At 40.7% G+C, this 15,871-nt stretch overlaps 1 protein-coding gene across 22 annotated transcripts in view; it reads left to right on the forward strand.

Annotated features, from left to right (window-relative positions):
* The window catches only part of Epb41 (erythrocyte membrane protein band 4.1), a 151,937-nt gene that overhangs the window by 88,904 nt on the left and 47,162 nt on the right, over nucleotides 1-15,871 (forward strand). For all 22 annotated transcript variants that reach the window (XM_040756470.1, XM_040756464.1, XM_040756472.1 and 19 more), the window contains 4 exons: nucleotides 6,223-6,310; nucleotides 9,527-9,679; nucleotides 13,691-13,788; nucleotides 14,449-14,621. In XM_040756470.1, coding sequence (XP_040612404.1) covers nucleotides 6,223-6,310; nucleotides 9,527-9,679; nucleotides 13,691-13,788; nucleotides 14,449-14,621 — 512 coding nt within the window. The remainder of the gene's footprint in view (nucleotides 1-6,222; nucleotides 6,311-9,526; nucleotides 9,680-13,690; nucleotides 13,789-14,448; nucleotides 14,622-15,871) is intronic.

Below are 15,871 nucleotides of genomic sequence, written 5' to 3' on the forward strand. Positions count from 1 at the left end.
TATAACCTGTGCAGCAGTCATCTCCTGTGTCACCCAACTCTCATGGAACCACAGTGTGTCTAAAGAGAACTGCCAGAATTTATTTTCAAACTATTTTTAGATTTGTTTATTTTGTATGTATGAATGTTTTGTTTGCATGCAGATCTCTGTGAGTTCCAGGCCAGCCTGGTCTATAGAGAGAGTTCCAAGACAGGCTCCAAAGCTACAGAGAAGCCCTGTCTTGAAAAAACAAGAAAAGAAAAAAAAAGTATTGTATGGTGAAATATGTCATCATTTGGATGAATTGACTCAGCCAATAAATATGTGAAATATATAACATTTTAAAATAATCCAGGCCAGATATGTGGCACATACCTTTCATCCTGACACTCTGGAGGCAGAAACAGGCAGATCTCTGAGTTTGAGGCCAACCGGGTCTACAGAGTGAGTTCCAGGACAGCCAGGGCTACATACACACTGTCTTTAAAAAACTTAAACAAACAAATAGAATAATGCATGAGTAAAAATATCCACTCAAAATACAAGGTAGACCAGTGAAATCTCAAACATGTAATGAATTATAACAACACAAAATTTCAGATTTGTTTTCAGATTTTACATTTCACTGCTCTTTAAGAAACTGCTCTTAGACTGGGAAGATAGCTCAGTTGGTAAAGGGCTTGCCATGCAAGGATGAAGACATGAGTTCAAGCTCACATCACATGCTAATAATCCCAGCACTGGAAGGGTGGAGACCGATGAATTTGGGGGCCTCACTGGCCAACCAGTGTAGCATAATTGGTGTCTCCTATTTCAGAGGACAAGGTGACAGGCACCTGAGGAATGACACTCAAGGTTGACCTCTGGCCTGCACATACATGCACTTGCTCACTCTCATGTATGCATGCACCCCCCCCACCATGCACTCACATGAACACACATAAGAAACTGCTCTCACGTTTGAATATGGTATCAAAAAAGACTTAAAATTGTAGCACAAAAAATGAAAGGCCCAGTGACTGATATTGGGGTTCAAACTTCAAGCTGAAGATCAGAAAAACAAAGCAGTCACCACTAGCTCTTACCTCTACCTCAGCTCAGACCAGAGGGGCAGTCTTCACACTGCTCCCGACTTCACTGCTCCTCAGATTCAGTCAGATTGCTATGCTCTCCTCAGCGTGCCTGGAGACTTCATTGTCTTCCTATCCTCAATGTGGCTGGAGAATGAATGCCAGCTCTGAGACCCTGTTCCTGCCTTAAATACCTCTCAGAGTCCTGGAATTAAAGGCTTGGGATCCCAAGTGCTGAGATCATCTTTGTGTGAACTGTTTCTTTTAGGACTGGATCAATTTTGTGTAGTCAGCGTAGACTGGAACTAACAGAGATCCGTCTATCTCTTAATCTTAAATCCTGGGATTAAAAGTGTATGCCACCACTTCCTGATCTCTATAGAGAGGGAGAAAAGAACCTGGCGGTATCGCATTACAACTAGAGGTTTCAGTGCACCTTCATGGCTTCACTATAGCGACAAGTGGTGATAAGACATAGATGTAAATAGGTACCTATATAAATACCAGTATACTTTAATTTTACACTGAGCTGGGAAGAGACACTCAAAAAGATGAGAAATGTTTAGAAGGACCCATATTGCTGTTGCGGGAGGATTGGCCTTGTAGAAGCTCCCACTGACCAAATCTCAGGCAATTTAAGCAGGGAAATAGATATGCAAAATAAGTGATTCTATTGCATTGTCTAAAATGAGAGTCTGGGTTAGAGATGTAGTAGTGCAGCACTTGCTTAGTATGAATGCCAAAACAAACAAGAAACCCAGCCTTGAGTCTATGAACCCATTATGATATACATAAATAAATAGTTTGATAGAAGATATTAAAAATATTGAAAATAATTCCCATAATACTTAATAGCTACAATGAGATAAAGAAGAATTTCAGAGAAACTTGCCATACATCGGTGTTAGAGTGGACATCGGCTTTGAAGGGACAAATTGAATTTATGAACACTTGATAGGATGCAGTGCAGACACAGCTCCACTTCTATGACCTTCCTGTTAAAGACACCTGACCCCGGGGTTGGGGATACAGCTCATTGTGAAGCTCTTGCCTTGAGCTCAACAGTCAGACCTATACCAGATTAGACTGGAGACACATGATCTACAACTGGATCATTCTGTAACAACTGGCTGAGTTTGGTGAATGGGGTTTAAGGATTATATGGCATTGTGTGTCAGTGTTAATTTCAGGGTTTTGACACTGTATAGAAGGCTGTCCTTATTTGTAGGAAGTACATACAGAAATATTTAGGAATATTGGGACCACTAGGTTAGCAGTGTACCATGGTTTAGGAGAAAATAATTTGTGTTATATATAACTTAAGAATCATAATTGGGGGGGCTGGAGAGATGACTCAGAGGTTAAGAGCACTGACTGCTCTTTCAGAGGTCATTAGTTTAATTCCCAGCAACCCAGGGTGGTTCACAACCATCTATAATGAAATTTGGTGCCCTTTTCTGGCATGCAGGCATACATGCGGGCAGAATACTGTATACATAATAAATAAATCTGGGTGTTGGTGGTGCACGCCTTTAATCTCAGCACTCGGGAGGCAGAGGCAGGCGGATCTCTGTGAGTTCGAGACTAGCCTAGTCTACAGAATGAGTTCCAGGACAGTCTCCAAAACAATACAGAGAAACCCTGTCTCTAAAAAAAAAAAAAAAAAAAAAAAAAAAGTTGTAATTGAGCCAGGCAGTGGTGGCACATTCGGGATTAAATGAGACTGGTGGATCTCTGTGAGTTCAAGGCCAGCCTGATATATAGAGAGACTTGTAGGATAGCCAGGGCTACACAGAGAAACCCTGTCTTGAAAAACAAAAGCAAAACAAGAACCATAATTGTTAGTTGGGCGTAGTGGCACACTCCTTTAATCCCAGCACTTGGGAGGCCAGCCTGGTCTATATAGTACATTCCAGGACAGCCGGAGTTACATAGTGAGAGACCCTATCTTTGAAAAAAAAAGAAAAAAAAGCCATAACTGTTTCAAAAATCTAAATTCAAGTGTGTGTGTGTGTGTGTATGTGTGTGTGTGTGTGTGTGTGTGTGTGTGTGTGTGTGTGTGTGATGTATGCAGATAACATGTTCCTGTGCAAGCATGTTGGAGGCTGGAGAGTAACATTGATGTCGTCTCTGTTGCTCTTCACCTAACTGTGTATGAGATGTTTTTGTGTGTGGTGTATGTGTGCGTATGCATGCATGGGCACCTGTGTGGGCAGAGGTCAGAGGAGACATCAGGTGACCTCCTTCATTATCTTCTACTTTGTGCCTTTGAGGTGTGATCTCTCATTTAACCTGGAGCTCATTATCTTTTCAACTAGGCTAGCAGCCAGCAAGCCTCAACAATCCTCCTGCCTCTGTCCTGCTCAGTCAGGGTTATAGGTGTGGGTGGAATGACATCTTGTCCTTATTCACCTGGGTGCTGGGATCTGAACTCTGGTCCTTCTGCTTTCACACTTTTTACCATGGAGATATCTCTGCACCAGCTCTCCAGCTCCTGTCAGCCTTATGTTTTGAGTCAGGATGTCTCACTGAATCTGGAGGTCACTGGTTGGTACACTAACTGGCCAGGAAGACTGGGGTCCTCCTGCCTCTGCCTCTTCAGCACTAAGATTATAGGCACACACTGCTTGGCTTTTTCTGTCGGTGGTGCAGGGAATTTGAGCTCAGGTCCTCATGCTTGCACAACAGGTGATGAGCCATCTCCCCAGCTCTAGGTCTAGAGGCAGGCTTTTGTTGTGTGGGGCTTTCATTTGGTTTTGGTTTGGTTTGGTTTTGTTTTTTTGGTTTTTCGAGACAGGGTTTCTTTGTGTTGTTTTGGAGGCTGTCCTGGAACTCACTCTATAGACCAGGTTGGCCTCGAACTCACAGAGATCCGGCTGCCTGTGCCTCTTGAGTGCTGGGATTAAAAGTGTGCTTTTATTTAATGTTTTAAATTTTTGTATGAATTTAAGTGATCTAACCATCTCATAAGCACCCCCCCAAACTCCCCAATCCCCGCTGCAAATCTTTCTTGAGATAAAGTCTCATGTAGCATGGATTCTAATTGGTCTTAATAATAAAAACCCAGAGTCAGATATTAGGGGATGAAAAAGAAGCAGAGCAGGCAGCCACTAGAGTTCTTCTGAAATCCTCAGACTGAAAAGGGGCCTAAGCTCCTGTCTCCTTCCGCTTTATATTCCTTTCTCTGCCCAGCCATATCACTTCCTGTTTGTCTGTACAGACCTTCAGATCTCTATGGTTAACTGGTGGCTAGCCCCACCCTCAGATCTTCAGGCAAGCTTTATTTGTTAACAAGATATTACCACAGTCTCATTATATCGCTTGGCCTGGAACTCACTCTGTAAACCAGGCTGACCTAAAGTTAAGTTCACAAGAGATCCACTTGCCTTTGCTTACCGAGTACTAGAATTAAAGATATGTGCCACCGTTCCTGGCTATTTCTCTCTTTAAAGACAGTTTTTGGTTTTTTTTCCAGAGGGAGTGAGGGTAGGGCTTGAGACTGGGTCTCATAACTTGTGCTGACTTGAACACCTTATCTTTCTACCCCCCATCTCCCAAGTACTGGAATTATTTACAGTTGTGTGCCACCATGCCTGGCTACAAATTATTTTTTGTAATTATTTTATAATTTGTATGTAGATGGACCACTGAACTATTAGAAAACTAAAGTTTCAGTAGTAATAAACATTAGTAGTTTACAAAGCAGTTTCACAAACATAATTTGATTTTGACAATCACATTTCATGTATTTACTGAAGACCAAAAAAATTGTTTATCCCTATGATGTACAAATAGACATTATAATTCTTACTTTATAGGGGGAATTGAAGGAGATGTAGAAATGACTCTAAGGTCAGGAGTCAGAATTACAGTCCATAAGATGTGACTTGAGCCTGCTGCTTCTTACTGAATTCTAATTTGCTGGTGACATGATCTGGGATCTGTTATTAACAAATAATAAAAGGAACAACAAAAACAAAAAATAGCTGGGACCAACCTCAAGTAGAAAAGCATATCTCTTATATGGATTATATATAATTATATATGCAATTATAAAAGTTGCCTGAGATGTTTTAAATAACTTGGATATAGGTTCCCCCCCTTGCTTACACTTTCAATTAATAAATTTGGGTGTGATGCTTTAGAATTTATGAAATATTTATACAAGAAAGCTGAGGTGGGTTTTTTTTCTTCTCCTTTTGGTGGTTATTGTTCTAAGAAACCCTTTGTTCTTTTTAATGAGGGTAAAGACAGATGGGTTTGGCAGAGACCTTTTCTGGTTAAGTAAAGAGACCCCTGCTGCTTCCATGGCTCTGGGCAGTCTTAGGAAAAGCTGCTTGTCCATGTGTTTTTCCTTGGGGATGTGGCTGCCTTGTTGTTACTGTGAACTGTCATAATTGGTCCAAACTGTGCAGCATTGTGAGTGATATCTTTGTCTTGAAAGCTAACAGAACAGCTCAAGAGCATCCTTCAAAAGAGAAGAAACTTATAAAGGAGAGGCTGGCACAGTGAATGTTTAGACAGTGAAATTGACTGTTTTCAAACAAATCTAACTCATTATATGCCTGGCAGTGAAGACATCTTAATAACAGAAAACAGTCCCATTATCAGGATGCTTCTATTAGCCAATTTATTCATTGAGATCAGTGGGCAGAACACCATCTGTTACCAGAAAATTTCTTTTCATCAAATCTGCCCCCATTAAGAGTCCCAGTTAAGTAACATCAGCTTGCCCTCCAGCTTAATTTCCATAATAACTCAATTCAGAGTATAGAGAGAAAAGGGAGGCTAAGAGGATCTTGTAAACTATACTGAGGATATAATTTGGCCATCTCCTTGGTTAAAAAAAAAGTGGGAGGAGTTCATGTGTGACACAGAAAAAGACTGCAGAGAGGGGTACTGAATTCCAGATGGATGGGGTAGCTTAAAGTAAATGGTTGGATTAAGATTGCCTTTCTGATAGCTTTTTGGTGACATCTGGTTTTCTTAAATTTTTATTTTCTAAGGCATATTTCAATTATTTAGACTCAGGTAGTGAGAAGATTCTCATTCCATAATTACTTTGAGGACACACACACACACATGTTGGTGTGAGGTAAAATGAACATTCAGTTATTCATAACATAAATGCTTCTGCTGTGTTACTGAATTTTCTCTTTTTATTCTGCCAAAGGTCCATGACTCCAGCTCAGGCTGACTTGGAATTTCTTGAGAATGCCAAAAAGTTGTCCATGTATGGAGTTGATCTTCACAAAGCAAAGGTAGTGATAACTTTGACCTATTATAACATGTATGTAAATGCATATGACACAGACCTATTAATATGTCACACTTGTATTATCTTACACCTCTTAACAACATTTATTTATGGCATTTTATTTATTATTTTGTTTTTCAAGACAGGGTTTCACAGCCCTGGCTGTCCTCGAACTCTGCTGCTCTGTAGACCAGGCTGGCCTCAGACTCAGAGATTAAGTGCTGGGATTAGAGGTGTGAGCCACCACCATCATGCTAGAGAATTGCTTCTTAAGTTTTTTTTTTTGAGGAGGGGGGTGATCGTATGCCTCTAAATATATTGAAAAACGTATTGTATACTTTAAGTGGAAAAAATGTGTGGTATATGAATTCTATATCAATAAAATAATTACTATTTGCAAAAATTTTACAACCAACACATTGTAAAGATAAAAATATGAATGTCTAGAGAAAAATAAATTGTATTTTCTAAAATAAAGTTACATTTGAAGATTCAGAGAGGCATTAAGGGGTATTTTGGTTCCACAAACAGCATTATTCACCTAAAAATCACCTGGGTGTCTACTAAATATTGCAGATTTCAGAGCTCTGCCCAGGTATATAGGCTGTCTAGGAAGAGACTCTAACTCCAGATTTAATGACCATCCCAAATGGTGCTAATGAAGCCTGAATCAGAACCATTGGTCTCCCACTCAGTGACATTTAATACTATCTAGAAACTTGTTAGAAATACATGTTTCAGGTCTCTCCCAGAGGTAATAATTGGAATGTGGGGACAACCTCAGCAGTCTGTGACAAGCACTCCAAATGACTCATGCACATTGGAGAAGCCATAGCTCTTTTGAGAACTACTGGGTTAGGGAATCAGAAGCATGAATATTGCTGGAGTTTCTTTCCAGCCTGGTCCCACAGCTGCTTTGCCCACACGGATGCTATATTAATTATAAAATTGTCGGCCAATGGCTAGGTCTTCTTACCTAATTAGCTCTCTCTTAATTATTAACCCATCTCTATTAATCTAAGTATTTTCATGTGGTCTTATCTTACTGGAGAACCTTGTCTTGGCCTAATTAATGCAAGTCACTTGGCTGCTAAATGGTTACTAAAATGGCTGGGGTGTTGCAAAGATTGCCAGGGAAAGGACTCAAGGTATGATCTGGAGGCTCCTACAGAGGAACTTAGCTAGTACCTATGATGTAGACAAAGCAGCATCCAGTAAGAAATAAAGGAAGAGAGATACTTAGCCACAAAAGGGAAATGGGCTAGAGATAAAGCTCAGCTGATAGAGCGCTTGCCTAGCATGCATGAAGTCCTGGGCTCAGTCCCCAGCAGCACATAAACTGGATGTGTTGGTGCTTGCCCATAATCCCAGCCCTTGGAAATTAGAGGCAGGGGGATCAGAAGTTCGTTATCATTCTCAGCTATATGGGGAATTTGAGGCCAGCCTGGGATACATAAGACCCTGTTTCAAATAGGTAAGTTTTTAAAAGTGAAGAGATTTAGCATGGCTTTCAGGCATAAACCCAGGGATAGAAAAATAGAAACATACATACATACATACATACATACATATATGGAAACTACAGGGAAATCTACTTTTTAGCTCAATAGGACCAGTTGTCTAGCAGAACTCTTTAAAAGATGTGATAGGCTTATCTCCCTGGATGATGAATTCTCTTCTGCTCTGTTTATTCCAGAATAAGCAGAAAAATCACTTGGTAGGAATTTAGAAATATTCATGTGTTAGGTCATTCAAGCATCTGGTCTCTACTTAGACCTGTTGATGATTTTTAGAATTCTCCTTACCTAAATTTATGATTTCATGTCTAGGTTCTGTTTGTCCTAGTAAAATTTCATTGCACAGTTGCGGCTTTCTCCCTTCCCCTCTCTCCCTTTGGCTTTGGCTTTTTTAAAAACGTTGATTGATTGATTGATTATGTGTACAGTGTTCTGCCAGCACGTATGTCTGCATGCCAGAAGAGGGCACCAAATCTCCTTACAGATGGTTGTGAGTCACCATGTGATTGCTGGGAATTGAACCCAGAACCTCTGGAAGAGCAGCCAATGCTCTTAACTTCTGAGCCATCTCTCCAGCCCCACTCATGGCTCTCTAAAGCCATTGCTCTTCTCTAGATTGCTTTGCACTGGGCACCATGGCTCCCATGACCCTGGAGAGTTCTGTTAAGACCTCAGTGAGTCAGCTGAGGAGTACTTGCAGGACTGAAATCTGCTAGGTTTTACTTCTCATTTCCTAATGGAGGCTGGCGTCAGGAGTGAATGGAGTCAGATAACATGTGCCCTTTCAAAATGTTACAAAGCACAGTATTCCTCCTTTAATGTCATCAGAAGAGAAAGAAAAGCTAACAAGCTGGTTCAGTGAATAAAGGCACCTGGCACCAAGCCTGGTAAGCAGTTTGATCCCCAAGACCCACATGGTGAAAGGAGAGAACCAACTCCAGCAAGTTGTCCTCTGACCTCCACAAGTACTTCAATAGTGGCAGGTGTTTACCCACACATAACTAACTAATTAATTAATTTTTAAAGTTTTAATTGTAATTTTTATTTTTACGTGCATTGGTGTTTTGCCTACATGTGTATCTGTGAGGGTGTCAGATCTGCTAGAACTAGAAATACAGACAGTTGTGAGCTGTCATGTGGGTCCTGGGAATTGAACCCAGGACCTCTGGAAGAGCAGCCAGTGCTCTTAACCACTGAGCCATCTTTCCAGCCCCCTTTTAAAATATTTTAAAAAGAGAAAGATAATTATAGCCTGTGGACTTTAAAAATGTAAGAGGTCATCTTCTGGTAAATTTTCAGCTATGTAGTCTTTTGGTTTTTACGAGACAGGGTTTCTTTGTATTGTTTTGGAGACTGTCGATCCAGCCCGGCCTCGAACTCACACTTAGCCATAATACTCCAGTGGACAATGACTGCTTAAGTTTTTTTGTTTTATTTTGTTTTTTTGAGACAGAGTTTCTGTGTAGCCCTGATTGTCCAGGAACTCACTCTATAGACCAGGCTGGCCTCAAATTCACAGAGATCTGCCTGCTTCTGTCTCCCAAGTACTAGGATTAAAGTCATGCACCACTACCACAAATTTTAAGTATTGTTTTTATTATATGCTTTTGAACTGTTTGGGGTTGTTGGTTGCTTCGAATTATTTAATAATAGCCAGTAATGTGTTCACCACTCAAGTGAAATGTTGATGCTTCTCTTTTCAGGACTTGGAGGGAGTGGATATTATCCTAGGAGTCTGCTCTAGTGGCCTTTTGGTTTACAAAGATAAGTTGAGAATTAACCGTTTTCCTTGGCCCAAAGTGCTAAAAATTTCTTACAAACGTAGCAGCTTCTTCATCAAGATCCGACCTGGAGAGGTACGCAACTTATGTTTCTTTTCTCCCCAACCAGACAGACTGAAACACCCCTTCTATCTAGCCATGGTCAGCAAATGCTTGTAATCCCTGTACTTGTAATCCTGGAGGTTGAAGCAGGAAGAGAATTGGAAACTCAGGGTGAGCCTGAGTTAAATAGGAAAGCCTTTTCTTAAGAATGAATGAATAGCCGGGCGTTGGTGGCGCACGCCTTTAATCCCAGCCCTCGGGAGGCAGAGGCAGGCGGATCTCTGTGAGTTCGAAGCCAGCCTGGTCTACAAAGTGAGTTCCAGGACAGCCTCCAAAGCTACAGAGAAACCCTGTCTCGAAAAACCAAAAAAAAAAAAAAAAAAAAAAAAAAAAAGAATGAATGAATCTGGCTGGGCGGTGGTGACACACGCCTTTAATCCCAGCACTCGGGAGGCAGAGGCAGGCGGATCTCTGTGAGTTCGAGGCCGGGTTGGATCGACAGCCTCCAAAACAATACAGAGAAACCCTGTCTCGTAAAAACCAAAAAAAAAAAAAAAAAAAGAATGAATGAATCAGGCTGGAGAGATTCAGCAGTTAAGAGCACTGACTGTTCTTCCAGAGGTCCTGAGTTCAATTCCCAGCAACCACATGGTGGCTCACAACCACCTTGAATGATATCTGGTGCCCTCCACTGGCATGCAGGCAGAAGACTGTATACACAATAAATAAATAAAATATTAAAAAAAAAGAATGAATGAATCACCGAACAGTGGTGGCACACGACTTTAATCCTAGAAGCAGGTGGATCTCTCTCTGAGTTTGAGGCCAGCCTGGTCTACAGAGTAACTTTCTAGGACAGCCAGGGCTACAGAGAGAAACCTTGTCTTCAAAAACCAAAAAGGAAAAAAAAAATGAATGAATCAAACATTCCTTCCAGCCGGGAGTTGGAGGCACATACCTTTAATCCCAGCACTTGGGAGGCAGAGGCAGGCGGATCTCTGTGAGTTTGAGGCCAGGCTGGACTGACAGCCACCAAAACAGAGAAACCCTGTCTCGTAAAACCAAAACAAAAAAAAAAAACAAAACAAAACAAACAAAAAAAATTCCTTCCTTCCCATTTCCCATTATGTCATCTAAGAAGTCTTTGATGGAGAATGTCCTGTCTGCATATGTTTCTCTTATTGGTTGATCAATAAAATGCTGATTGGCCAGTAGCCAGGCAGAAAGTATAGGTAGGGTTACCAGATAAGGAGAATGCTGGGGAGAGGAGGTAGAGAGGAGTCACCAGAGGTAGATAACATGTAAGCTACAGGAAATATAGGACTTAGGGCATTCTCCAGTAAGATAAGGCCATGTAGAAATACATAGATTAATAGTTATGGGTTACTAATTAAGAGAGAGCTAGCCACTAAGAAGCCTAAGCCATCGGCCAAACAGTTTATTATTAATATAAGTCTCTGTGTGTTTATTTGGGACTGAAGGGTGGCAGGACCAGGTGGCACAATAACTCCGTCTACAAGTAGTCTATAGCTACTCCCAGCACTTGTGGGATGGCAAAAGGAGGATCAGGACTTCTAGGCCTGTCCACATAAGAACTGTCTCTAACACCTAGAAAGCAGAACTCAGTAATCAGTGGTCAAATTTCAGTATATACTCATCTAATTTTAGCTTTTATATAGAAGATCTATGGTGATACCACAAAAAATTAATTGTTTAAATAGAAGTGAATTTTTTAAAGTTTTTGTTTTAATTTGAATGTGTATATGGGAGAGGGATATATGTATGGGTCTGTGCATATGACTATAGGTGCTGCAGAAGACCAGGGACATTGAATCCCCTGGATCAGAGCTGCTGGCAGTTGTGAACCACCTGACATGGGCTCTGGGAACTGAACTCGGGTCCTGAGTATTCTCTCTAGCCTGGGACTTTTTCTTTTCTTTTCTTTGCTTTTCTTTTAAGCTCTAAATTCTTCTCTTTCACTTCCTAGATCAAAGATTTGTGAGAGATTGGAAGCTGAGCTTCCATATATTTAAGAAGAAGAATAACTTTTCTGTCCTAGTCTATTTGAAGATGAGATGACTGGAGAGCTCTAGGCAGAGAAGCCCAGCTCGTGCTTAGGGAAGGTGGCTTTGTGTGTGTATATCACCATCTTCTGGTGAAGAGTGGTACTGTCTCAGCCTGGAAATTCTGGATGTGCCTTGAAGCACTGTTCATACCATAATCATTTACCTGTGTAGGTGCCTATCAGTATTTTCCCTCAATTGAAATCCAGGAGTCTTAACAGCAAGAATTTTTGAGACAGTGTCTTACTGTGTAGACCCAGCTGGCCTGGAACTTGCAAAGATTCTTTTGCCCTGTCTGCCAGTGCTGACATTAAAAGGCATGCACCACCATGCCTGGATAACCAAGAAGTGTTTGTTAAACAGGTTTTCTTCTTCTTCTCTTTGTGCCAGTGACTGTTCTAGTGACTCTAAATATAACAGTAAGTTAAAAGACGTCATTCTTCAACCAGCTTGCATTTTAATGTAAGAAAGGAGAAAAATGTACATGCACAGAAATGTTAATAAATGTTATAGGAAGTCCTTGCCTTTGAAGTGTCAACTATCTAATATATAGTGAAAATACATAATTTTTTCAAAGCAGTTGAGAACAGCAGGACTCTGAAAAATGGAGTGCTATGACTGCAGCACAGAGTTGCTCCATTGTGTAGCTGAGTGAGCAGGTAACTTCTTTGCGCTCAGTTTCTTCATGTATAGTCGTGGTGTCTAGTCATACCGTGACTGGCAATAACATACTCAGCAATCCTGCTTCCTTCTCCATCTTACAAAGTGTACTTGAGGTAGAAACAAAGGGGTCAAACCAAAAGCATGCGTTTCTAGTAGTCCTTGCATTTCCAGTATGGTTTACTTCAGCCGGAAAGGTCTTCACAGGTCAGTTAAACAGAAAAAGGAAACTTGTAATCATCCAAAACCAAGGAAAGACGTGTCAGAAACTTACTGCATAATGTGGTGACTATAGGTTACATGTGTTGACTATAGGTTACAAATGAATGTGTTCTTGAAAATTGCTAAGAGGTACATTAGCATGTGTGAGGCCTGATTTAATCTTTAACACTGACGCCCCCCTCCCCGCCCCCCAAAAAAGGTCACTGTGAGGATGAGTTTTAAGTATTCACACGACACACACAAGAAGACTTGTGAGTTAGTCTATATGCCAGTTTGCTTCATTGGTTGTTCTACAATATATGCATATACCAAACATGCTGAACACTGTCAGTACTTGTAATTTTTACTTGTCACTTTAAAAATTAAAAAGAATCTGGGCTGGATAAGGAGACATACATCTTTAATTCCAGAGCTCTGTGATTTACATAGCCAGGCTAGTTAGGGCAATATAATGAGATCCTGACTTAAAAAAGAAAAAAGTAATCTTGTTTAAGATAAATGTTTAGCTCCCATTACTCATTCCTATTGCTAATAATATTGACCGGCTGGAGAAATGACTGGCTGTCTCATTCCTCAATTATTGAGTAATCTAAAGTTACAAATGTAGGTATGTGCCTAAAGAAAAGCAGTTCTAAAAGTCAAAAGTTGACTAAAGTATGTGTCATAAGAATTCCTGTGTATTGTGTATGTTCTAAAAAACAAAAAAGATTCATAAGTAATAGAAGACATATTTCCTGGCTTTTTGGCTTTAGAAAACACCTCCCTCGGTGAGCAGATTTCTTTTAGTAAGAAAAAATTTAGTTAACATTTTTTTTTAAAATATTGTATATATGGATGTTTTGCCTGAATGTGTGTCTGTCCCCACATGTATGCCTAGTACCCATGGAGGTCAGAAGAGTGTGTGTTGATCCCGGGGTGTGGAGCCACCATGTGGGGTCTGGAAATTGAACCCTAGTCCTCTGGAACCACTGAGCCATCTCTGCAACCCCAAGACATTCTTTGTGTTTAAAACATCTCTTTGGTGGTATCATATTTCTCTGGCTCTGTGTCACTATAATTGAATAATACTTACGTTTTGTTTTAATTTGTATCTTAATAGCAAGAGCAATATGAAAGTACCATTGGCTTCAAGCTTCCCAGTTACCGAGCAGCTAAGAAACTATGGAAAGTCTGTGTGGAGCATCACACGTTTTTCAGGTATTGTTCTCGATCAAGCAGTTCTCAAGGACATGTTATTTGTGCATATTTATTTTGAACCTGCTATTGAAATTGTCTTCTCTGTAGGGCTGGCATTTTGTTTAGCTCAGGGAGAGCGAATCAAGGAAACTAATCAAGGAAAGTGAATCTAGTCCTCCCTCATTTGGTTGGAAAGCATGTCCCAGCATTCCCAGAGTGCCTTTCCATGCACTATAACAGAACAGCAGAAGTGAGGTGACCTGGTGCTTTTTAGGGGCTCTGGTTGCTTTCACAGCAGCTGAACTCAGTTCTGGGCATGGGTTGTTACAGTCCAGCCTCCTAATGGCTTTGTAGCCTTAAGTAAGTAACTTCATCCTGGAATATTTCAATATCCTGTGTGTAAAGTAATGAAAACATCAAGGATGTAGTGTAAAGCCTACAGTGCTATCAGCCATTTTGAAAACCAGTGTTTTTATATAGGTCCCAACTAAATTAATTCTGGTTGCTTGAGATATGGCATAGACTTACAATAAAGATTGCTTGACTAGAAATCTCTTAACTACTAAAATAAACCACAAGAGCTTGGAAGCTTTTTTATTCTTGGTTGATTTTTAGTTTTATAATCACAATTATAAAACAGCGCAATAAAATAACACAATCATGATTTTTTTTCTCTCCCAGACTGACTTCTACAGATACCATTCCCAAAAGTAAATTTCTTGCCCTGGGATCTAAGTTTCGATACAGTGGCCGGACTCAAGCGCAGACCAGGCAAGCCAGTGCTCTGATTGACAGGCCTGCTCCGCACTTTGAGCGGACAGCAAGCAAACGAGCATCCCGGAGCCTTGACGGAGGTTTGTATTAGATATTATTGTGACCTTTAGGGAAAGATAAAAGAAGTATAAGGGGTTTTTGTTTGTTTGTTTGTTTGTTTTTTCTTTGTATTGTTTTGAGAGAAGAATGTACCATATCTCAGACTGGCCCCAAGCTCCTTAGCCTCCTGTCCTGACCTCCTAGTGCTGGGGTTGCAGACATGCCAGCTTGCTCACCTGGGAAGTGTGGTTATTTGTAAGAGAATCCAACTACCTTCGATTTCCAGGGAACCTCAGTGGTACAGTGAAAGGGGTGCTCCTGTCTAATTCAGACCTAAGAAAGCCAGGCTGCGGGGTGCTGTGAGCCTTTGACCCTAGCACTCCCAGCACTCGGAGGCAGAAGCAGGTGGAGCTCTGTGCCAGCCTGATCTACACAGAGAGTTCTAGGCAGCCAGGGCTCGTAGTGAGACTCTGCCTCAAAAATGCACAAACAAAAAAACCCAACAACAGTGTTAAGAAAACCATCTTAAGAAAATGAGAACTGAAGTTTGACTACAAGGCAGCAATGGATGAATAGCAATAGATTTATATAAGTATTTAACTCATTTTTTACTTTGTTCAGTCACTTGCTTTACATTTCCTATGTACCTAGTGTTCCCTGGAGATACTGTTATGGGAATCAAATATGGCTTCTTTTTTCATGGAGTTTTCATTCCATAGGTAGAGACAGAAACAAATAAAACAAAATAGCTTCAGGTAGTCATGAGTGCTATGAAGAAAATAAAATGAGAGAAATGTGTCCCCAGGCAGAGAAATGGAGGGGCTGTTTCAGATTAGGTAATCAGTTAAATTCAGAAGGTTCCCCAGAAGAATGCCAGTTAGTTGAGATCTGAACTGTGAGTCATAACTGGCAATCCCAAAGTCTAGATGGGAATACTCCAGATGAAAGAGTAGCAAGTCCTTGAAGGGAGGAATGAGCTTTGTCTAACCCATAGAACTTTCTGTGCCAATGGAAATGTGTTGTTGATTCAGAACTACGGTATATGGTTGTTAATAGCCAGAAATGTGGCTGCTGCTGAGGAACTGAGCTTTCCATTTAAGACAACAAAACAAGCTACATGTGACAATTATCTGAACAGCACAGGTGTAAATTCTAGTAAACATAGGAGAGAGGAATGTGGGTGAGAGATGATGACAGCTTGCTTAAGTAATGTCTACTACAGTGGAAAGCAGTTAAGGATTCATTTTAGAAGTAGGGCTAACAGCATTGCTAATAAAGTATTGGAAATGGC

This window comes from Mesocricetus auratus, unplaced genomic scaffold (assembly GCF_017639785.1).
Source record: "Mesocricetus auratus isolate SY011 unplaced genomic scaffold, BCM_Maur_2.0 Super-Scaffold_100014, whole genome shotgun sequence".
Taxonomy (NCBI): Eukaryota; Metazoa; Chordata; class Mammalia; order Rodentia; family Cricetidae; genus Mesocricetus; species Mesocricetus auratus.